A 26,413-nucleotide genomic window follows, 5' to 3' on the forward strand; every position below is an offset into this window, starting at 1 on the left:
ATATCTACATTTTGTACCTTATTTATACCTTATATTTACCTATAACTGTAAAATATAGGTAATAAGGTAAGTAGATATAAATAGGTAGGTACTAAATACAAATGAAGTTGTACTTGCTAAGTACTAACTTAGCAAGTTAATAGATACGCACAGACGGACCTACTTTAAATTCAATTTATCACTTTTTGTGTGTGTGTATAAAATGATAAAGGCACAAAATGAATACCTTTTGGCCGGCAACAGAAGTTTTCCGACTGGCGACTTTTTCCTCCTTCTAACAAAAAATATTTTTCAGTTGAAATATACAAATTAGAAAAGAATTTACAAAGAAAATAAGGAAAGAAAAAAGAAAATAAATTGAAGTGAAAAGCAAAGTATATTAAAGCTTGGATTTGGAATATAGGGCGAGCAGAAGCAATTGAAAAATTAAGAAGAAGAAAGAATATAGCAATAAAAGCAAATAGGATAAGCAGAAGCGCATAAATAATTGATATACAATAAGATACCTTATTCTCAATAATGGATGTGCGCCGTGAAGAAACTGTTTCTTCCTGTACAAAAAAATTATATTTATAAATAATTTGAATAAATTGAAATTGAGTAGCTAAGTCAATAAAGATTCAGTGATTATGAGTGTAAAGTGTTAAGTGTAAAATGAGCAGTGCAGTGAGCAGTTTATTAAATCAATTGACTTAGATTTTAAATAAGATCATAATCAATTATAAGATTCTTCTTTTACTTAAGTAGTTTAAAAGTACCTACTAAGTAAGTGATGAGTTTTTATAGTGACTTAGTTGATGAGAATGAGATGGTTATCAGTTATTACCAAAGGGTTTATACAACTAGAGAACGTCAGGTCCAAAATTGATGAATGATGAATGAATTCATCATATCGCATCCACTTATAGGCAAGCAGATCCCTCGCGTTCTCTATCTATTTAAACTCTTTGCTTATTGTAGTATTATAGTATAAGTAGATACTGATGATATTTAATTCATTAAGAATTATAAGAAGATAAATAAATAAATAACAGTAAATAAGTGTAGATAAGTAGTATAAGAATAAAGATAAGAGTAAAGAATAGTAACATTAAAAATAGAGAATAGTATAGGTAGAATAAATATAAAGACACATAGCTGTGTAGATAAAGATATAGATATATAGGTGTAGCTGTAGCTGTAGTTTTAGATAAAGTAAGATAAGATAAGATAAGATAAATATGTATTAAGTTACATAAAATTATTTTGAATAAAATTGTTTATTTATCCTTAAGTTTAGAGTAGTTTATAGAATTATTAAGTCTGTATGTAATACAGTTGAAAACTGATAGCTGATAGACACAATTTAGTTGATAGTTATAATAGTTAAAGATGAAAGAAAAGAATAGAAGACATAGAAGATACAACATATAAAAGAGTACAGTATACTAAATTATAGTACAACAGGTAGAAACAGAGACACTTTAGTCATAAACTTTTTGAAAGAAGTGCATAAGATAAGAAACAGAGACAGAGGTAGACAGACAGTCTTCATTGAGAGACATGCTGATGGTTACCTTCTTATCAGCTTTTATTGATTCTTTACGTTCATACGTTTGTAATTCAGCTTTCATGCCTTCAGATAATTGAATGTCAGTGCGTTCAAAACCTTTTAATTGTGCTTTTGAACCATCTTCAATCTTTTCTAGTTTATCTGTTTCAACCTTTTTTAATCCAACACCATCTTTATCATCTTTTTTCTCTTTCGGTTCACGTTTGACTGGTTTTAATTGGAAACCACCAATAAATGTCTCTTGTAATTCTTTTTTTGGTATTGGACGTTTAGGTTTTGGTTCGGTCTTTTTCTCTTCAATGATAATGGTAGTAGATTCAGTGGTAGCCGCAGACTCATTGGCAGAAGACTAATACAATGGAATGTAATTGATAAATAATAGTAATAATAGTTTGTTTGTCAAAAAATAAAGAACATAGAAATAAAATTTGATATTGATTATTATACAGAATACAGGTACACCTTTGATTAATTGTATTGTTTACAAAACTTTAATTTATTATTAATGTTGACTAGACTTAGCCTACTTTTATTTAAGTAGAGATGAATTAGAACACATTCAGTCATATATCAGGTACTATAGATATAACTAACATATTATAAATAACATTGAACGTCAATGTCTCTGTCAGTGCCAATGTCTATGTCAATGTCAATGGACAAATGATAATCAAAAAGTACATGGTTTTGATTGATTAGTACATGTTAACATCGAGTCAATATCGAGTTTGCTTACCGTATTTTCAATGATTGATGTCCTCCTTGAACCTGGTCTGGAATCGTCACTCTATATTTACAAATAAGGTAATAAGTAGTGTGAACTTATGTACAATAAATTAGTATTAGTATAGGTAGGTAGGTTGAATTAAACAAAACAAAACAAACTTATATTGATTAGGTAAGTAAGTGGGTAGGTTGGTAGATAATGATAAAACACAAAATGTAAAATGTATATAGGTCTGGTATTTATTAATTAGTATGATTATATGTATTGGTATTATTAGTATTCTTGTATTTGTATGCAGATGTTTTACCTCAGATGTAGATGTTTTAATAACAGATGATCTTCTACTTTCGGTTTTAAGTTCTTCGACCTGTAAATCAATTAATATACAACAAATAAATCTAAGTACACTTCAATTACTAAGAATGTGTTTACAAATAACAAAACACATTTCTAGTAACTGTTTGTAAGTGTTTACAATTACTTTTTTCGATACAGCTGATTTTGTTTCCGTGTTATTAACCAAAGATGCTTTCCTTACTTCTGCTTTCTTTTCCTCCTCTTTCTTTGCTACTGCTTTCTTTTCTTCAACTTTCTTTTCCTCGTCTTTCTTTACTGCTTGTTTCTTTTCCTCAACTTTCTTTTCTTCTTCTTTCTTTACTGCTTGTTTCTTTTCTTCTACTTTCTTCTTCTCCTCTTCTTTCTTTTTCTCTTCTTCTTTCTTTTTCTCCTCTTCTTTCTTTTTCTCCTCTTCTTTCTTTTTCTCTTCTTCTTTCTTTTTCTCTACTTTCTTTTTCTCTTCTTCTTCTTCTTCTTTTTTCTTATCCTTTTTAATTTAAGATATGTATACTCACGTCACAATAATAAATATAATATAATACATTTTTATATTTTATATTATATTATATTATATTATATAATTTTATTATAATATTAAGTATATTATAAACTTTTTGATATATATATATAATAAAAGATATAAGTAGGTACCTATCTACTTACCTATAGTACCTACTTTACAGCTGATAGTTTTAGGGTCCTAGCTAGGTAGGTACTATAGTAAATAATACAGTAGTACCTACCTAATATCTATTATTAAAAATTGAATATAATAAAATAGATGTAAATAATATGAATTGTTTTAAATACCTCAGGTATTTCAGTAACTTGGACAACTTGTGACACAGCTTCACCTTTCTCGTTTTTGGCAACCAATTTGTATGCACCTTTATCAGTTTGTTGCACATCATTGATTTCTAATTTAACAGCGAATTCACCTTCTTTAACTTGTTCTATATGGACTTGATGGCGTGAGTCCTTTCGTATAGCTGTTGATTCTTTGAACCAAGTACAATCTGGTGCAAACTTACTGAGCACAGTACATTCAACAATAACTGTTTTCTTTTTAACAATTTTAATAACTTTTGGTTTTTCTTTAATAACGGGTATAACTAAAAGAAAGAAGAACTTACTTAATATTTTCTTTCTATATATTATATAATATTATATTATATTATATCATATGATATTATATTATATAATTTATAAAATAACTTACTTTCAATATTAAGTGTAAGATTTGCATTTAGTTCACCCAAACTATTCTTGATGTTACATTTATACAAGCCAGAATCTTCTGGATCAGGATCTTTAAGTTCTAATTTAATGTGATATTCGCTAGTCGATGTTTTATTCACTGTCATTACAATTTTAGAACTAGCTTTAATTTCTTTGCCTTCTCTAAACCAAACGATCTTTGGTTCAGGTGTAGCTTTCACTTTGCATTCCATAATAACTAGTTTACCGTTATCCTTTGATGTGATCTTTGGTTTTTCAACAAACTGTGGTCCATCTCCTTCTGGTTCTGGTTCTGCCTCAATATTCAAATTTAAGTTGGCATTACTTTCACCGTTGTCATTCTTGACATGACATTGATATGTGCCGCCATCAGGTCCAGCTGGATCTTTGATTTGTAATGTTAGTTCGTAAATATCTTTTTCAATTTCCACAGATTTGATCATAAATCGTGAAGATTCTTTAATAACAGTTGTTTTTTCTTTGTACCAAGTCACTACTGGTTTTGGATTTGCTTTGCATTTACATTTCATTGTAATCAAACTACCAGTTTCGTCGGAAATAATCTTTGGTTTTTCGATAAATGAGGGCGCTAATCCGCCATCATCACCACCTGTAAATTAGAGACAATTCAAATTATATCGATTCAATTCAATTGAAAGTAAATTACCAAATAACGGTAGGTAATAAAATTCTGTTATAAAATCCTGTAAATAAAAAATCTTTCTTATACATATTATGTAATATTAGTTAATTAGCTACTAATTAAGTATAAATATAAGTATATCTATACTAATTAGCTACGTATATGTATAATTTAATTTGTTTATAACTAATTATAAGTAATTATTTACAAAATAAGACAGAAGCGTGCTTTTATGAAGGGTTCCTAAAACAAACAAAAGTCTTTATTCTGCAGTTCATTGTATAGTAATTGATTGAGTTGATTGAATTCATATTCATGTTATGTATTACTATCATCCATCCAATCAATTGGCCAATGACCAATGACCCACAAATGATGTACCCAAAACATATTCCAATTAGGTATTAGGTTTAAGGTTTATTATGTGGCTATTAGCAATAAATTGCTTGCTAATTGATATCCTAATATTATCCTAATGGGATATGTTTTGGTGAGCATACCTTGGAAGTTTAGAGCAATATTTGCATTCGACTCTCCATAACTGTTGAATGCATTACAACGGTAGTTGCCGCCATCTTCTCGTGTTGGATTCGATATTTCTAACGTTAACACGTAAGTGTCTTTTCCGGTCGCCTTACGTGACATTCGAATACGTGATCCTTCTTCTATAACTTTGTTACCCTGATACCATGTGATTTCTGGTACAGGGTTTGCTTCGAGTATACATTCCATAATAAGTATATCACCATCTTGAGTGATAGTCGGTTTTTTCGGAAAACGGGGTGGTTTTCCGTCGGGAATTCTAATTTAAATAAGAAATTTTTTTAAAGAAAATTTCGTCTCATTTGTTTTGACGAATGATTTGCATGCTACTAACTTAGGTTTGCCACCACCCTCGAAATTTAAATTGATGGTAGCCGTACCCTCGCCGTGCTTATTTTTGGCCACTGCTCTATACTCCCCACTATCCGATGTTTGTACACTACTTATTTCCAAACGAGCCATATGGTACAACTTTTGATCTTCTTCCAACGATATTGTAAAACGACCTCCAGCATTAATTACTTCTTTACCGTGATACCTGTGATCATAAATAATTAATTAAAATATATACCTAGCTAGGTAGGTATAATTAATAATTAAAATATATATTGTAAATTATAAATTATGACATTTATAAGTTATACTAAGTTACAACTTACCAAGTTATTTCTGGTTTTGGATCGCCAACACATCGGCATTCAAATGTTATTTTGTTTCCATCCTCTGATTGTCGAATAACTGGTCGTTCAGTGAATGTTGGTTTGATTCCATCGTCAGGAACTGGAGCTTCATCGCCTATATTCAAAAACGATCCCTAAACCTGCTACTTTTTGCTAAATATAACCTAATACCTAGCTATGGTAATTGTGCTGATCACAATCAATAATTATTGATTGAATTGTGATCAAAATACTAGAATTTACTTGTGCAATTGGTTTTAGTAATTCAAAAAATATACAGGCATTCCTTTGTTAAATTTATTTAGGTATTGATTGATTTTGTACCTAACCTAGTAATGCAGGTACTTGTATACCTATAGATATCATATCTACCTATAAATATTTATATTAGATAGAGATACCTATAGATATTCATTTCAAAACTATCAAATTTCAATCATTCTCTTCAATTTAGCAGACATTCATTTTGATTTTAATCCTTTCATTTAAATTTAAAATTATTAATCTATTTTCAAATTATCACAACACCAAAGTTACTGAGTTTACCTCATAGTGGTATGAAGATAGAGAACACTAGCCTGTAAGTGGATGCAATATGTGAATCGAGAGAGAAGACTGCTACTTGAGTAAGTTCCTCTGTTCCTCTTGTCTAATGCATATAACATATAATAAGTATATATGTACATATGATTTAGACAAGGACACGAAGGAACTTACTGACAGTCTTCTCTCTCGCTTCGCATATCGCATCAACTTACAGGCAATCAGACTTCTGGTATTCTCTAACAGTTTACCTACTATATTTTTTTTTTTAAATCTATAATAGTTTAGTTTTTCAGTTGTCTGCTACATTCAAGATTGATAGGTACTTAGTACCTACTGATTACTGATTGTTGAGTACAATGGTACTACAGTGCTACTGTAACTGTTGTACTCATACTGATCCAACAACAAAATCATCATAGATCTATAAGTATAATTAATTAGGTATAATTGATTCGTTCGCGTTGGACGTTCGCCACACTTCCGCTACGATAAAAAATTGCAGGAAATTCAATTAATTGAGTGATTGATTGATTTATATATAAAAACCTAAAAAATAAGAGTCAAAAAAGGACGCTTCGTGTCTTATGGCATACAAAAGTCTAAATTTGGTTTTGGTTATTTGTGCGACTTAAAAAATTTAGTGTCCTATGTACAATAATTTTATGTAATAAAAAAAAAAAAAATTAAATTGGGTTATGTTAAAAAAAAAATAAAAAAAACAATAAAATAGTTGTAGTGAGATAATTTTGAATGTTCTTGTACGTTCAAAAATATCCCATATTATTTAGATTTAGCTATTAAGTCATGATCATGTAGTTGTAGTATGCAGATTCGATTTTATACTGTTTTCCATGATCAGTACGAAGAGTTTTTATGGACATTCTTATTTATAAGACAAGGAAAGACCCTTGATAGACAATTCATAGATTATGTGTAAGCAATCATTACATTTATTATTTGCCAAGCAGTAAGCTACCGATAACGAACTTATTCAGATTCTAGTCAGTCAGTACACACATTGAATTTAAAATAATAAATTTTATGATTACTTGTTCATCATCTATTAATTATCTGAAGAGTCTTTCCTTGTCTTATAAATATCAATGCCCATAAAAGCTCTTCTTACTACATATTTGATCATGGAAAACAGTATAAAATCCAACCTGTATAGTGTAGACGTGTGTAGAGTATTTTGAGTCATATGGTAGGTTATGTAATTGTATGTTGGTGTGTCAGTGTGTAGCTGTATATGTTTAAGTTACATCATTAGGTATATGTACAAATATAAATAAAAAGTAAAAAATAAATTTTAAATAAAAGCAGATACCACCTATACCTACAATGATATCAATCGTATATAATGATCTCTATGGATCTATTATCTAATCACGGCTTTTGTACAAAGGCTACTGTTTTGTAACAGATACAGTTTACAGTTATTGTCACTGTTACTGACTGTTACTATTGTAGTAGTGTCATGTAAGTAGGTAAAAAATAGTAATTTTGTGGCTGATTGTTGCTAATATTCATATGCCATTTATATATTGACTAAACTAAAATTATAAAAAATAGCATCAAATTTACGGCAAAATTTAGCGTAGCGGGCATGCACTGTTGTTGGCGAATTTATTAATAACTCACGCATCAAATCAAACAAACACATTTATTTATTTGACTAAAACAAAAATAAAACTTAAGTATTTATAGCTTATAGGTACAAATAGTACTTATCTAACTAATATTGTGTAAGCTGTTTTAGTTTAAGTTGTTCTTTGTTTAAGTAAGTTAATGTATCACTTATAACTTATCTTACTTATAAGTGATAAATGCATTGTAGGTAATTTATGATTTATAAAGTTAACAAAGTTACATTTTATTAATTACAAATGAATTAATTAATTAAATTAATTAATCTGGTAAGGTAAATGAATCAATATTAAATCAATTAAGTGAAATAACTTACTTCACTTCATTTAACTACATTTAACATACTTTATAGCAAAGAGTATAAGATAGAAGAAAAGGCTCCCATTATTGGCAATAGTAAAAAAGAGTATACGAGTTTTAAAGCCTCCTGTAGTTGCGTCCAATCGAAAACGCTCTTAACCTTCATAATTTTATTAAAGTGTAGCGTAGTTTTGATCTAAGGACCTCTCGGTTATGAGCCCAGCAAGCTTCCATTACTCTGTGTAATAATATCGTAATAACACGTCACAAATTACCAGATGGCCCTCGTGCCCGTATACGCGACTTCTTCTTTTATCTTATATTCTTTGCTGTATAGCAAGTATATAAAAGATGTAGACTTGAACTGACTGATAATTTAATAACAAAAGAACAGAACATAAACAAAAACAGAAACAGAAGCATTAAATAGAATAAGGCATGTTCTTCTCTTGTTTGTTTGAAAATTAAATGTAATTGTAATGTTTGTTATGTACCTGTAATCGTAATGAACTTAATAAGATTGAATATAGAGCCAAGTTTAACATAAGTAGGTTTTACATATACTGAAAAAAAATTCTTAATACCAACCGATATGAGGTTGTCTTAACTTCATTGCGAGATCAAATATGGCGAATGGGGCCACAAATGTGATACACCTACTGCACGGGGTTGAGTGGTGAGGTTGACACAAACGCATAAGTTGTTTGTATGAAAGAAATATACTGTCTAACAAATTTCAAATATTGTTGTTTTGAAATGCAACTCATTTCAAAGTCAAAGTCCTCTATAAGTAGCTCCTGAGTTGGTCTAAGGTCCAACTGTTCGTAGGTCGTAGAATAGTGATTGTTTACATGATACTAATTGCCAGTATTTAGTACCTATACCTACTAACTAGTAGATAGCAATATTGAAGTCGTTGTAATGTGTAATGGAGGTCTGGTAACCATAAATATGTATTGTAGGTAGATAAATAGGTGTTCAAAACAAATCAAGAAAAGAACATTGTTTACAAACTGAATTAAAATCATTAAAATAAGCTTTTTCAAAGATAAAAGGATGAAAGCCAGATATTTGAACTTACTGTCAAAATTTAAGCTAATTGTTGCGTTGCTTTCTCCCAACTCATTCTTCGCGGTCACTTTATATTTGCCAGCATCCTCAACAGTGACATTTTTAATTTCAAGTGTCGCAAAGTATGAGTGTCCATCTTTATCAATCAATAGCTGAAAATAAAATATAGTTGGATCAAGTAACGTGTGTCAATGTTGTCACATGTCACATGTTACATAGGTCATCGATTCAAACACTACACATAATGCTAATAAGTACCTTATGACGGGGTGATTCTTTAACCTGGCTTGCATTATGCCACCAGGTTACTGTTGGTTTAGGATCAGCTTGTATGCGACATTCGAACAGCAAACGCTTTCCGTCCTCTTCTTGCCTAATAGCCGGCTTCTTCGAAAATGTTGGTGCAATACCATCAATTTGTCTATAAGTGGTATATAAATGATCAGTATAGATTATAGGCTATGACCATGATTATGACTATAAGTCTATGGCTATGGTTATGATCTGATACAATAAATAAATACTTACTTTTCTCTAGGCTCGTCCATAGCTGTTCGGGAACAAAACAAAAGAAACGGTTATTAATTAGGTACATTTATTTTATTAAAATAATAATTATAATTCAATAAATAATTCTTGAATAAGGGGTCTCTGGAGGGACTCGGGGAACCTGTCTTAGTAGTATAGAACGCTAAGGGTGATTTAATACTAGTTATTCAGTACTAGTTAGGTTTAAAAAAATAGGATAAAAAAAAAATAAAATCTGAATTATTCAAGATTTTATCTTTTTATTTTTTGATATTAGTGATAAAAAAAAACTAAAACTTACGACTGAAATTCAAATTAATTGAGGCTGCAACTTCGCCCATCTTATTTTTCGCCTTAACTTTGTAAAGGCCAGCATCCGTTTCAATGACATCGTCGAGCTCTAACACAACTGTGTACTTGTTTGTATCGATTGATTGTAATTTGAAAACAGTCCTATGATCCTCAGTTAAAAGTTCATCACTACGAAACCATTGTATATCTGGTTTTGGAGATGCCAACAATTGGCATTCAAATATAAGACGATTTCCATCGTCTTCTTGTCGAAGTGCGGGCTTCTGCGTGAAGCTGGGAGCAAAATCGTCCGCTACTCCCATACTTCTTTGTTGTTTCTACGAATTCAGCATCAACTTAATTGGGTCTGTAAATATTCAAAACAAAAATCAAACTTGTAAATAAATCAATTGATAGTTCAATTATATTCTTGAAATGTAATGGATATGAGCTTATCTAAACTATGAGTGGATCTAGTCGGTGCCAGTTGTTGTCTACGAAAAGTAAAGACGCCAAATTTTTAAATAAATATAAGAATGAATGATAGTTTCTAGATACAGATACAAACACAAGACACAGACACACGTCACACCAATTCACTAATAATAATTATATCATTGTGAGATTAGGACATCAACAAAATGTTTATGTCACAATCTATAGTAAATAGTAAAGCTTAGTTGAATCGATCATTTCAAAAACTTCATATTTTTTAACTGAAAATGGTTCCTTAAAGGTAGGTGAGGGTTCCTTAAAGGTATTCTGAGTATATAAACCACGTAAGTCTCATTATTAGTAAGGAACCATTCTTAGTTTTTAAAAAATGTTGGAAAAAAATATGATGATCATCCATTTCAAAGAAAGTTAGAGAGTTTTTTTAAAGTTATAGTATAGATAAAACTAAACAGTAACACTGGCTTTCTACTCATCCATACTATCTGTAAATAATATCTATCAGTAATAAGTAATGAAAAAATAAAGGTAAAGGTTAAATTACGGTCCGTTTTAATCAAGGTATGTGATTTTCGTACGATAAGTTGCATACAAAAATTACTTTACAAAGAAAGGGAGTGTAATAGTACTTGGTTTTTTAAGGGTTAGTTTTTATAATAATATAAGTAGCCAAATAGTTTTTTTTTTGGTAGTAAATTTGCATTTAAATCACTCCTTCTACTACGTTTTATTGAATGAATTTGATTTTGAGGAATGTATTTTTTCTTAATTGATTATAATAAGAGTAGGATAATTATCTCGTCAATTAGGCCTCAGATCCAAATTTGATAAAGAACATTTTCTTCTCTTTTTTCTCAACTTATTCAGGAAACGAAAGTTCTACACGCAATAATAGAACACCCTGTATATAATTTAACTTATCATTAAATGTAATTTTAATAATTAATTAATTCTAAATATATTAATGGGTATACAGGTAACAGGTAGCTATCTTAACCTATATTAATAAGTAGGTAAGGGAGTTTTTGATATAGCTACAATATTACAGATTATAGATTACAATTAATAAAATTACAAATGACTACAGATTTACAAAATTGAATCAATGAAATAATCAAGAAATTTTATATGAATCAGTGTTATTATTGTAGTTCTAGTAAGTGAATTCTATAAATAACACCCGCACCAAATACCTACGACCTATATATTTTAAGACAAACGCCAACAGAAATATTATTATAGTTATACAAATACAAATACAGTTATAGTGCAATACAGTAGTCGAGTCAACTAAGTAACTAACTGAAGTTGAAGTAAGTAAGTATTAAGTAAAGAAGTAAGTAAGGTGGATTGTGGGCGTATCGTGGAACGTGGGGGCTAACGTTTGCCAAATATTGTTTTAACTTTTATATGTTAATGTGTGTTTGTGTATGAATTATTGACCAATCCAATGAAATTCTAACACTGGATTTCACTAAAATATTTATTTAAAAAAATATGTAAGATAAGACACAAGACATACTTATATAGATACATATAGATATACATACTTGTGTTATGATTGTGACTGTTAACTGTTGACTTGACTGTAGCAACAGAATAACAATAACAGTTTACGAATTACGGACGATTCACGTAATAAAATTGTTAAGTCAGTCTTAAATACTAAATTTAGAACACTGAGTTATATATTCACTGAGTCATCAACTAAACCTATATTATTAATATTATATTATATTTATTATTATTGTAATTCACTTAAAATTTGATTGAATGTATCAGAACTTACTTGTACAAGTTGTACTTGTATAAGAAGTACAACTGGCTATCATCTACAATTACATTTCTATCATCAACTATTATTTTATCATATTTATGTTTATTAAAATTAATTAATTCTAAGTCTAACTTAATATTTATTTATTTCAAATACAGTTAAATTATCAAGTAACCATCAAACACTCATATTCAATCCAAAATTTTAATTAACCCTTTAACCAACAGACAGACTTATTTAGACGGACGCAACCATGATTTTGTGCGCTTACAATTTTCATTAACTGTTTTATGCACACTATATCTTTCTATTTTCGTTTCTGTGTGAGAAAAGAAGTGGGTGTAAGTAGAGTCGGGAGAAAAGGGGTTAGTCAAGACCTAACCTATAACTGGGGTTGGAACTGGATAAAGCTAATCTTATCAGTGCAATGTTGTATCAATCATGATATGACTGCTGATTATATTATATTTGCTGTCAGCAAACTTTAAAACTAATAACTAAATAGCCTTCATCAGTAACCAGACAGTCACAATCACTATCAGTAATTAATATTGAATAATTATAATAAGTGTTCCATTTTTTGAACGCAAGGGCAACAACCTTCAGAACCTAATAACTCATCTATAGTCGACAAACTCAACCCAGCCAACTCGTAATTATATCCACTATATTACAATAGTGGTCATAAGATTGAATTTGTAATAAATATTAAATTACCTATTATTAGATAGGTATCTCTGCGTTACAAAATCTGCACAAGTTGATATTCCATATTTATTAAATCAATAAAAGTTCTAAACTTTTATTGATAAGTATATATCAACTAATATATTTTAAATAAATTACCAAATATATTTAAGAGAAAAAAGTATGGCACCTTTTTTTACATTTGCTCAGTGCAGATTTTGTGACGCTGAGGTACATAGTTCAATATAATCAATAGATGTATAGTTCATCATAAATACAGATACATTATATTATTGTTTATATATTTTAATGTTATTATTATCATACTTATATCATATTATAAGCAATAATTTGTAGGTTACGAACAAAACGGTAAGAAATTTATCGCATTTACTACAATTCTAGTATGGTATATAAATAAATGCATATAGTATCTGTGTTAGCATTATAGTACTATAAGTATTGTGGGTATCGCCAACCAGTATGGGCTATTGATGTCTATATCTCATTGACTCGTTATATTGCTAACGCTTCTATTCCCTTAATATTGCATTCAGTATGGCATTACCTAAGAATATACTATATAATTATAGTCAGCAATCTGACGGCTCCAACGATTTTTATGAAAATTAGTATGCAGGGGGTTTTTGGGGAGAAAAATCTATCTAGCTAAGTTTCATTTTTAGAACATGTCATTTTATCCGTGTTTTCAGAAAAAAACTGAAACAGTGACTGCAAAATATGACTCATCTTGACATCTATGGGTGACGAAATAAAGTACGTAACCGGGACATTGGTGTTTGTGTGGAGACATTTAATATGATTCTTATATAAGTGATAAAATTTCTGCCTTTTTAATTAAAAAAATATCGAGTAAAGCTCGGTAATACAGGTACTACTTATTAATGTACTTATCACCTATACTTATGTTATTAAGTTGATTGAAATTATTTATTTGTAAATAAGTAACAGTTATATTATTTAAGTAAGTTTAGTTTATACTTGATTATTAAATACTTTATCTATTACTTAGGTATTTAACTTAATTATATTATATTATATTATACCAAGTATTATTATAATATTTACTAATCATATTTATTCAATCAAAATGCATCTTATATTCTGCAAAGAAACAGAAAAATACAGTTTATTTGCCTCAAAAATAAGGGAAAACAAAACTTGATTTGAGACAAGGAATACTGTATTACTTCTAGTAAGTAATACGTAGTAAAACTAGTATTTCTATCTGTTTTTTGAAAGTCTCCAATATTAGTAATACCTACCGATTCTGTAAAAAAATTACCAAAATGGCAATAGACCCAAAATATTTTCAATTGCCAAATTGAAACTTAAAAATAAGTTGTTAGTAGTAGTAGCTATTTAGATAGATGGATGATACATATTTAAATATTTATATTTCTATTCTATTCTATTAATAGCTAGGTACATAATCTTCGATGTTCAACACAACATTGACTACTGGCTGCTGACTGCTCACTACTTGTTAGTGTCTCAACTCTCAACCCAACTTATTCAATTCAATAATAAAAATTTATAAAAGTCTTAAAAAAATGTTGAATTATTGGCGCAACACTTAAATTCAGCCGCCTACACAAAGTGTACGGTATAGTTAAAAAAAATAAGTTAATTTTGATTTGAAAACTAAAAATAAAGCAAGCACATTCTGGTATTTGTTATTTTTAATAAATTTTATATAATGTTATAATAGAAGGATTGAATTTAAATTTAGTCCAAATGAAAATTGATCAATTATCATGTAATATCACATACATTCCAGAATCAAAATTTTGGTTCGATGCCATAATAATTCTTGCTCAAATTTCAACAACACATACATACACACATATAGATACATCACATACTTATTACAGTATGCTAGTGTATCTACAATCTACTGCAAACATCACAAACATATCACACATATACGATATGATAGGTAGGTAGGTAGGTAGGTATATACTTTTATAAAAATAAATTTTAAAAACTATAGAATTTTTAAAATTCAGCCAATTGCAATGATTTTATATTTTATATTGTAGGTACAACATGTATCAGTAGGGTTACCTATTTGTGTTATGTTGAATAGACAGTGTAAAACTGACTGTTACAGTCTACAGACTACGTTACAATACATTCTGAACAACAAATCACAAGATTGCGCTGTTTATTTTTAACTATCTACTATTAATTTAAACAGGCTCAAACAGGAACGACTGGACCTAACAACTGGACTCGATTACTATTACTACTTTAATTGATTATTATTTATTATTATACAAATATCAAAATTCAATTAAATTAATAATAATTAATATAACTTTTAATCACATCAGATATCAGAACAATATTAGAATGAGTTGACATGACGTGACGTGACGCGACGCGTCGTGATCAAATTTTTGTGAATCACTTATAGTTGTAGATTATTGGATCATTTCCAAAATAGGTATCAATCACTACCCAACTTAACTACTTTTTATAAGGTTTTTTTTTTTAATCTTTACACTACTATTGATATAATTGTCACTGATCAACTGATAATATGACGAGATTGGGTGACTGGGTTGTTTTAAATATTGTATTTGTATCTAATTGAATTTATATTAGATTTTAAATCACTATTAAAAACTAAATACTAATTAATTAATTAGTAGTGATGATTTATTAATATAAATAAATTATTAATTATATTAAACAATAAACTGTACACAAGAATTATACCTTTAATACAAGGTATGTATAAAAACTGCATTGAATTTAATAAATATATGTAATAAATATAATATACTTATCTATAACAAGTTATAGATAAGTATTATAAAGTTATAAATCATTATCTATAACTAGATCTAGATCACTTGGTAACGGTATTTTAGGATTTAAAAATATTAAAATAATTAATAATAATTTATAATTATGAAAATGTATTAATAAACAAGTATTGATTTGATTGTTGAATAGTAAATTTAATATAAAACAATTAATTATAACACAATAATACAAATTTGTGAATTCAACAATGTAATTTAATACCTATTTATTAATTTTTAATAAATGATTAATTTTAATGAAATATTTAAATGATATTTAATTGTAATTATAATTAATTTATTGAACTTACTATTTGAATTTTTATTGTAAATCAATGAATCAATCAACCAACTTGATTTTGAGCTGATTGAATTGATGTTGTTTAATTTGTTTAATTATTTGATTTAATTGAACTTGATTTTATTTTAATTAATTTGTTGTTTTTTTAATTTAATAAAAAAAACTAAATAATTATTTAAAACACCCTGCACTTTACTGTAGACTGTAGACTGTAGACTGTAGTAATGAACCTGCACTGACTGTAACCTGAACTTTAAATAAAAAAAGGCACTTTTTTAATTATATTTATTTTGATTTGACAACTGACTGCTATGCTATGTATATTTGACTTACTTTACTTTAATTATAATTTTTTAACAACAATTAACAAATACAAAATTAATTCAATTATTGAAAGAGCAGCCGTACTTGCGAATGCTTGATCGTTCGAGTCGCGCGCGTTGTGCTTGGCCCAAGCACTAATGTTTAATCGTTCAACATAACACTTTAATTTAGATGTTGTGTGAGATCTGTGCTTTTACAATTCACTCCCACTCCACTCTCACTGCCTCTCAGTGATCTCTCTCATTCTATTCTGTAAGTCTAAGTAGTGTACTCACTCTAATTTACACTTACACTTACATTACTCAGTTCAATAGGTGCTAGTAATACTCAGTCATGTTATTGTAATTGTAATTGTAACGTGTTGAACGTATGAACGGCGTAACATATAACGTATAACGTATAACGTATAACGTTCAACATACATATACAATATTAAAATAAATGTATGCATATAAATATCTATAAGTATACATTATATTATGAATCCCACCCGCACTTATTTCATTTCAAGTACACACACATACAACGCTGTAATTTCTGGCAATATTTAATTAATAATTACATACCTACAAATAAAAACTTAGATGAACACTATCAGCTTTAGCTATTTGAATTAGATATCAATACCAGGCAGGTGTTAGGTGCTAGGTGTTAGCTAGGTGTGCTAACTGCTATCTAACTCTTTATGTTTATCACCTTTAATTAAAAAACTTACCTACTTTCGAAATTTAATCTTTTGATACAAATAAAAATCATAGCTAACATCTTAAACAGCTTAATCAACCAAGAAATGTATTTATTTAACAACTATCAATTAATACTTCAGACTACTAGGTTCAGTATCTTGTACTCAATGTAAATGCACCTCCATTTTAAGGAAAACCGTTTTGGGTTATATCTTCAAAATCGTGCACTTTAGACTAAAAATGTTAATTATCTTTATTGTAGATAATTAAATTTCCTGGCTTCTTTGTACAATAAATTTCTTTGTGCCATCGTTTATGACTTATACGACCATGACGATTGATTATTTGACTGATATCTCTTCTAATATTTGTTTAAACAAGAAAATGATATTAACTTAACTTTTACTTTAAACTTTTCTTTCTAAAATTGTCTAAAATATAACGCGTAAATTTTACAGTTGAAAAATAGTTATATTTTAAAATTCGGAGTATATTTTATGAGGTAAACTATCGTTGAATTGTTATTTACGCTGGTAATCTGCTTAAAGTTAAAATTTTAGATGACTAATATTCTAAATGTTCTGTTAAATACTATAAATATAATTTTTGTAGCTAATTAATTGTAAGAAACAATTAATTGTATTTTAAAGATTCTTAGAAATAAAATAAAATGAAAATGAGTACATAAATAGTTTAGTAGGTAGGTAGGTAGATAGATAGGTATTACATACTCATAGTCATACATAACATGTAGTGTGTTTTACAGGTACACAAATACAATGGATGTATTCATAAGATTGTGATTTAATTTGAGTAAATCATTTGATTTGAGTGATATAATCACAGGCACAGGTTGGTTACATGTGCCTTAGTAACTACACTACAAAGGTAGCTGATATATTACAGATACATTACTCATTGGTAGATACCAATACTAATATCTACTGATTTATCTACCTAAAATATTATATCTATAACTATATCTACCTACATAAAATTTATTTTTTAATGATGATTCGTAATGATTGTAATGTACTGTAATATTAAAACTAAGACTAAGTCAAGGATTTCAATTGACATCTATTCACATCAATAAGTGCATTGTTGAATTGTTCACTTGTTTTTAGTACTATTATTGTCTAATTAAAATTTTTTATTGGCTATCATGCATCTAAATACATCTACATACCTACCATCCTACCTACCTACCTACCTACATGCATTGTTTATATTTTTTAATTGAAAATAGAATGCTTATGATAACATTACATTCAATAATAAACTAATTAATTATTTGTACTTGTAATTGTAAATAAGTTATTAATTAATAATATAATTAATTGTAGATACATACCTATAATGTTTTGTTTTGCTTATTTCAATTGAACACTTTTTTAAATACTAATTTATTAATTAATATAAAAGCAGAGAGACATAATTGCTAAAGCTTTGTATAATGAGTCATTTGTGTATGATTAAGTAATTTCAGAACTATGATACTATCATATCTTTGTATATTATAAATGTAGCCTTTACTACATTTTTACTCAGATTTGCTTCTTTTTTTTTTTTTTTTGCTGGATTAAATGATTGATTAGGCATATGTTTAATTTTTTTAAGATCATTTTTTTGATTTATTCTTCTGTCTATATTTTTTTAAATATTCAATGTGACTTGTAGTCGATTTGCTATAAAAAAAAAACATAATTCCAAAAAAATGAAAAATATACAACAAGATAAAAATTATTTAATTTCCTTGTTCTTACTTTAAATTCTCTCTTATTTTGTTTAATTTCTTCGGATATTTGAAATATATCAAGGTATAATAGTTTAGTCTCATTATACCTTTTATATATATATGAAATTTATCAAGGTATACTAAGTTTAGTCCCATTATACCATGTATATATGAAATATATCAAGGTAACTATACTTGTTAGTTATATTATAATGAGTTAAAGTTAACTATTTATTAGGTAGGTAGTATTAAATTTAAATAAAATAGATGCCAGCTACAACCACTGCAATGCACTCCAATCCATCCATTAGTATTAAGTATTCTATTAACTTATTGTTTGTTAAATCAATGCTAACAGGTCAAACATTCACATATTTATTTGTATTTGTATTTATTTGTAGGTACTATCAATCAATTTCAAGATCATTTATAGGTATGTGAAAAGAAACATGCCAATCAAATATGTTTGTCGTGCACTTATCTACACTGAAAAAAAAAAGTTAAAATAATGACAACCTCATCTCAAAGTTGAATATTTTGGTTACTTCGACACTAAAATCAATAGTAATCGATATACCGATGGTTCAAAACAAACTCGAAGAAATCTATTTTTTTTAAATATACCTAATAAAGCTGCTCATGTGGTTGTGATAATCACATCAGTATTTCCCTATAATATTTATAAGTGGTAGAAGCACTAAAAATAGATTGTTTAAAACTAGGTTGAATTTCAAGACAACAATATTTGAAATTTGTTAGATAGTATATTACTTTCATACAAACAACTTATGTGCTTGTGTCAACTTCACCATTCAACCCCGTTCAGTAGTTGTATCACATTTGTGGCCTTATTCGCCATATTTGCTCTCGCGATGAGTTATTAAGAATTTTTTTTCAGTGTACCTATTCTAACTATAACTATTAAACTATTCAGGTACTTTTTTACATATATTTATTTATTTTATTTGACATTCACATTAGCTACAATTACAAAATAAAGGGGTTTAGGATGGGATTAGAGGGTAGATTGATCAAAGTATAGGTTTTAATGAATTGGAGCTACGTTTCCACGGTACAACGTCTGTCGGGTCCGCTAGTAATATTATAAAATATAATATGCGTTTATAAATAAATTTTTTTTAAAGATATGGTAATGGTACTTACTGTGCTGTCAAATGAAATGTTATATAAAAATTAAAAAAATGTGACCCATTTTTATAAATTTATTTATTTTGATAATTTTATAGGTATTCTTTAAATTGTATTCTATATATTTACCTTCGTATGTATGTGTATGTTACGTGTTTATGTGTGCTGTGTCCTAAATAAATAGTTAAATGTAGGTGTTTACATTCGAGTAAATAAGGCTAGATTTTACCGACCACCTGCAAAAATGCACTCAGAACTTCGATTTGCTGCATCTTTAAAAAAAAAATATCCTTATGATATAGATATTGGAAATTAAGCCCATTTTTCATTTTTGTGGACTGGGACTGGGGATGTTACTTAATTTCCATGCATATTACTATATTGAATCCAATTGTATTGGTTTGAATTCATTGGACTTGGTAGATAATAAAATTCACGAGTAACATATATAGGTACATAGTGTCTTTTTTAATTTGACATATGCTTGAAACTCGATAAATAAATATTATCGAGAAAAACGCTTCAACCGGAAAATGTTAGTTTCAAAGGTACATCTTATACCGGTATCGAATTATATCTAAGTTTTCAGTTTCAATTAAAACCCCTCACTATAATTCATAACTGACAAACATTAGACTATGATCCGTTTTAATCGAATAGATGTTTAAGGTATGTGATTTGCACTATAGATTGCGTACAAAACTTAATTTACAAAGAAATGGAGTGTAATAAAACTTGGTTTTTATGGGTTAATTTTTAAATAATATAAGTAGCCAAATAGTGTTTTTTTTTTGTAGTAATTTTGCATTTAGGTCACTCCTTCCACTATGATAAGACAGATTTGTTTAAGTAGTGTTTTATTGGATGAATTTGATTTTGATGAATGTATTTCTTCTTAATTGATTATAATAAGAGTAGGATATTTATCTCGTAAATTAGGCTTCAGATTCAAATTTGGTAAAGTACATTTTCTTCTCTTTTTTCTCAGCTTATTCAGGAAGCGAAAGTTGTACAGTCAATATCAGAACATCCTGTATAAAATAATATATGATATAAAACAGCCAACAGTTTTATTAATATAATATTATGATGTTATTCTGTTCTAATTTTTAAAAATTTTATTTTAAAATAAGTGTAAGTAGGTAAAATAAGTATAGTATGGTATAGTATAGTATAGTATAGTTTAGTTTAGTTTAACTGTTGACTGTTGACTGTTGTTTGTTAACTATCAACTGTTATGTTTAGTTTTTAGTTTTAGTTCAAATGAATTCTATTTTTAATATGCTTTATTTATTATTAGATTAGATATAAATACATAAATAACATTCATATACAATATTAATACTTATTAATATTACTAATACTTATTCTCATAGATATATCTATTTATTAATAAGTATTTATTTTTAATTTTTATCAAATACTTTTGGTAAATATACCTATTACATATTATATGAATTGTATTATAATTTAAAACGTTACATACCAATAGGTACTTATTATTATTTATAATTAATATATAACATATAAGTAATAAGTAAATATGAATCTACTTAACTTATTGTAGTGTATTTTTAGAATAAGTTCCTTATCGTGCGTTATAATTTTTTTGCTGGTTGGAAAAATGTGCAAGAATTTAAAACGACCCCAAAATCCGTCGATTTGTTACCTAAAGAAGACTAAAACTTTCTTAATCGATTCAGCTTGTCATGAATTTTGAGAATATTTTGAAAATAATTTACAATCTAACAATTTATATTTTTTGTTCAAAATTTTTCTTTTAGATGATCTTCTTCTGAACTTCAGAAGAAGTTCAATATAATAAAGATAATTTAAAGTAAGTACATGGAAATTAAATGTTATGTCATAACAAATATCTTGAAGGTAATGTGCGCACATATTGGGTTGACTACTAAATCAGAACTATGTCTTTTTTAAACTAATATTACAATTAATTCATAAAGTATAAAGTTAAAATATCTTTTATATTTTATTTTTTAAACAATAAAACAAATATTTGACTTAAATAAATACTTTAAATTTTTAGAATTACCAACGCACAGATATGCAAACAGTATCGTGAGAGAAAAAAAAAACCATTTAGTATTAGGGAAGGAGGTGCAAATCAATAATTTTATAAATTTAACAGCATTTTGGGGTAAACTTAGCCAACAAAATGAATGGTAATTGGAGGTTCAGATTGACGAGAAGGGCCTGATACCTGATAGTGATCTGAATCTGAACATCAGATATTTTAATATGTAGATACATATAGGTAGACTAAGTAGTAAGTACTGTGTGATATTGATGTGATGATGTAAGTTTTTTTAAAGATTAACTAACTGATACTAACACAGCTACAGATAGAATACTGAACTGATACACATGATAGATAAATATTTTGAATGGTAGACAATAAATTAGACACGCTTGGTCTAACACAAATAACAAACTGTTATCTTTATCTTATATTAGTTATATAACTGTCCACTGTCCACTGTGTTCAGTGATCAGTGTTAATGCAATGTCCACTAAAAATTATTTCAAAAATAAAATTCATATATCAATGTATAAACAACATATTTTATCTATTTTTAAAAATTTTATTAAAAAATATATACAAATACTTTGGTAAATATAAAACCACACAAGTACCTACCTATACTATATACTATTTACTGTATACTAAGACTAAGACTAAGAGCTATATAGAAAACTACCCACCTTATATAGTTAAGGATTCAACTAAAATTTTTCAATTTAACCTCTATGAATTCTCAAAAGATGCGAAATTGAAGATGGGGTCGTTTTAAATTGTAGCATTTTTTTTCGTGTTTCAAGTATATGTCAATTTAAAAAAGCCTCCTGTATTATGTTGTTCGATGCATGCTGTTACAACAGTACACTGTACACTGTACATGAACACAACAAAATGATCAAAACAAATGTACTGGTACTGGGTACTGGGTATTGGGTATTGAGTACTGATATGACGTATCTATTCACTGATCACATACAAATCCAATTGACTATAATAATAGTAAGGGCAGTCAAAATCTAACCTCAAGTTCCAGCGAGCACAAGAAGCTCCATGGTCCAAATCGAAGGGCAGGTCCGTGGGTCCCAGCTCAGCAGTCAACACACCTAAATCACGTAACTCTTATGGATATGAACACCTTTTGAAGTTCTCTAATTTGTTTATTTTGTTTGCAAATCTTACAATTTGGGCCCTTTCGGGTAAACAGTGATGTTTATGAAAAAATGTTTCAAACAAAAGTTGTTAATTTTTTTATGAGGTACATTTTTTGTATTTAAACTTTTGTTCTATCTCTAACGGTTTACAATTTGGGTTCTATGGACTCAAGATTCAATTGACCTATGTTGTTCATTTACGAACTAGACCTCACTTTTTACGTCCTATAAAAGTTTCATATGAAAAGAAAGAAACATAACATAATCAGATTCAGATTCTGAATATTATATTGTTGTGTGCTGAGTATTACTACACCATACAGTACACACTGATCAGTTGATCAGTATAATACTGACTTCTGACTGCTGATACACTGATATGTTGATTATACGTTAAACGTTATTATTATAAATATTATTTATTTTTAGAACAGCAAAGAAAAGTGTAGATGTTTAAAAGTGTAATATTATCCGAAGTAAATGCATCGTCAAACCATATAAGTCAGAGTGCTGTTGCTGCTTACTTTATTTAATAATACGCATGCGTACATCTACAATACACAATACAATAGTACAAATAATGTGTTTGTGTTGTGCTTAGTTAGTGTACAACTTACTGTTCGTATAACGAATACGAACTTATACGAATGTTAAAAACGAATACGAAGTCGTTTGATCAGATTCAGATTCATATCGCTTACGTTTACATTACTAATACTGATACATAATACATAATACATCTACATATACTAATATACTACTATTATTAATAATTAAACTATACACTAATGTTCAAGTTATTACATATTATGATTATGATTATTAAATTTATAAATAAAAATCAAAATAAAATAAGCTTTTATTGCTGTTCATTCTTTACAATATTTGTTAATAATTAATTAATACTTTTATCCTGTTTCTTTAAGGATGTACAAGCACGGTAGTGGGAGTACAAATTTAATAAATATATTATTTAAATTTAGATCTAAAAGTAAGAAAACAATTTTTCGATATTTGGAGTAATTTTCAAAATATCGAAATTTTTTTAACATTATTCATCTTTCGATATTTCGAAAAGCAAGATAGATATTGAAAAACTTTATTCTTAATTTTCGTCTATATTCATGAATTTATAAAAAAATTTACCATCAAAGTTCGACATCCCTTATATCCCAAGTCGTTTTTTTGAGATTTCTCCGTAAGACCAATGTATTTTATATCGATTTTCAATTATTTTTTGCTTAAAAATTTGCATAATTAGCCTAAGCTGAAATTTTAAGCACATATTCTTTGAGTAAAAGTCTATCGATAAAAAAATTTGGAGCCTTGGGCCTCATTGAAAGATTTTTATAATGCTCAATTCTTTCCAATACTAATTTCTAGTATGCTTGTTATAGTTCCAAAAGTTTCAAGACAAATCTAGATATGTCTTGAAACTCGTATTATCTTAAACACTAAAATCATTCTGATGAGCCGCCTTTTCGTTCTTCCAGTTTCTCTTTTGTCTGGCGGATTTTCATTTTGGTCGTTCGTAAAATCATAATTATTGGTAATAGTTGTTACCAACATATTTATAAAATTAAAGATTATTATTTATATAGATTCGTAGGAACGGTCGCTTTGAAGAAGTAGAAATAGTGGAATACAGAACAAACACAAAATAATACAAATAAATATGTACACGATAAAATAAAAACTTACAGATATATCTACTAGTGATGGGACGAATATTCGCTTATTTTTTAACAATCAAAACTACGCGAATGTTTTTGACAAAAAGTTAATATTTTGTATCCATAAATTGAAAAAAATCAAAAGTTATTAAATTAATATTAAGAGAACATGTTTTAAAAATAGTTTCATTTGAAATATCTTTACAGAGTCGCTGATTCACTTCTTAATGATGTATTCAGTATTAGTAAAACATCTATAAAAAACTGTTACATTCGAATCATGTTCGCTTGATACACTTAAAAGAGAAAAAAAATTGGAGAAATATTATAAAAGGATTAATTTTAAGTGAATACATTAGAATTTGTGAGTGCTTCATTTGAAAGTTAACATTCGCATTCGTGCCATCACTATTACAGATATATCTACAGAAATACAGATTACAGATACATCTACAGACAGTGAGTAGTGATAGTGATAGTGAGTAGTGAGTAGTGAGTGGTGATGGTCTACTGGTGCTGCTCATTGCTCATATGATAAGTTCATAAAATATTCTGGCATGTTTTCACTTTATTAATGTTTATATGTAGTTATCAAATTTTATTTTATTTGCTCATCTTACTAAAAATAAAATATAATATATAATATTTTATTTTATGTTGGTAATTATAGTACTGGATCTGTATCTGTATCTGTATTAAAAATATTCCCGATAAAATTTTTCACTGACAAAAAATACCCACGATAAAATATCAATGAATAAAATTTCTCTTGATAAGATATATCTTCAATATTGTATTCCCAAAACAAAATATCTTCAAAACTAAAATATCTTAGTCGTATAATACTTTGACTACTCAATCAGAAGTATGTCTTTTTTAAACTAATATTACAATTAATTTTTAAAGTATAAAGTTAAAGTAGCTTTAATATTTAATTCTTTAAACAATAAAACAAGTATTTGACTTCTTAAATTAATACTTTAAATTTTTTAAATTACCAATGCACAGATATGCAAACAGTATCGTGAGAACAAAAATGAAAAAACTTTAACATATTATTATTAATCATGATGCATGATTCCATGGTTCCATGGTTCCATGGTTCCATAGTTCCATCCATACGATAAGTAATAAATGTTGCTCTAATGATTCTAATAGCATAAATAAATAAATAAACAAATAAATAGGTAAGGTATACACATATATCTATCATATGTACTAATTAGATTTAAAATGAGTAATACTTAAATAACCTAGACATTACATTACTTAGGTGTATTATATCTATCTACCTACAGCTTCAGCTACAGCTACAGCTACAGCAACGGTATTAGTCAAGGTTACATTTATACATTTATACAATTATAAATTTACAATTAAATAATAAAAGTAGCAGTACTGAACACTGAATCTTACACTAAGTGAACACTAAAGTCTTAAGACAGGCACAGGTGTTCTGGCAACATACCTGATAGGCAGTGGCGTATATTACCCTG

At 27.9% G+C, this 26,413-nt stretch overlaps 1 protein-coding gene across 4 annotated transcripts in view; it reads right to left on the reverse strand.

Annotated features, from left to right (window-relative positions):
* Nucleotides 1-16,637, reverse strand: part of LOC123302143 (twitchin) — a 56,970-nt gene extending 40,333 nt beyond the window's left edge. For all 4 annotated transcript variants that reach the window (XM_044884950.1, XM_044884948.1, XM_044884949.1 and 1 more), the window contains exons 1-17: nucleotides 16,489-16,637; nucleotides 16,166-16,406; nucleotides 10,114-10,470; nucleotides 9,813-9,834; nucleotides 9,543-9,705; nucleotides 9,295-9,436; nucleotides 5,700-5,835; nucleotides 5,375-5,578; nucleotides 4,998-5,299; nucleotides 3,835-4,464; nucleotides 3,426-3,727; nucleotides 2,761-3,102; nucleotides 2,587-2,646; nucleotides 2,289-2,339; nucleotides 1,557-1,901; nucleotides 507-551; nucleotides 227-274 (exon numbers count right to left, since the gene is read on the reverse strand). In XM_044884950.1, the coding sequence (XP_044740885.1) occupies nucleotides 227-274; nucleotides 507-551; nucleotides 1,557-1,901; nucleotides 2,289-2,339; nucleotides 2,587-2,646; nucleotides 2,761-3,102; nucleotides 3,426-3,727; nucleotides 3,835-4,464; nucleotides 4,998-5,299; nucleotides 5,375-5,578; nucleotides 5,700-5,835; nucleotides 9,295-9,436; nucleotides 9,543-9,705; nucleotides 9,813-9,834; nucleotides 10,114-10,426 (3,105 nt within the window). In that variant the 5' untranslated portion in view covers nucleotides 10,427-10,470; nucleotides 16,166-16,406; nucleotides 16,489-16,637. The remainder of the gene's footprint in view (nucleotides 1-226; nucleotides 275-506; nucleotides 552-1,556; nucleotides 1,902-2,288; nucleotides 2,340-2,586; nucleotides 2,647-2,760; nucleotides 3,103-3,425; nucleotides 3,728-3,834; nucleotides 4,465-4,997; nucleotides 5,300-5,374; nucleotides 5,579-5,699; nucleotides 5,836-9,294; nucleotides 9,437-9,542; nucleotides 9,706-9,812; nucleotides 9,835-10,113; nucleotides 10,471-16,165; nucleotides 16,407-16,488) is intronic.
* Between the last annotated feature and the right edge of the window lie 9,776 nt (nucleotides 16,638-26,413).

Source organism: Chrysoperla carnea, chromosome X (assembly GCF_905475395.1).
Source record: "Chrysoperla carnea chromosome X, inChrCarn1.1, whole genome shotgun sequence".
Classification (NCBI taxonomy): Eukaryota; Metazoa; Arthropoda; class Insecta; order Neuroptera; family Chrysopidae; genus Chrysoperla; species Chrysoperla carnea.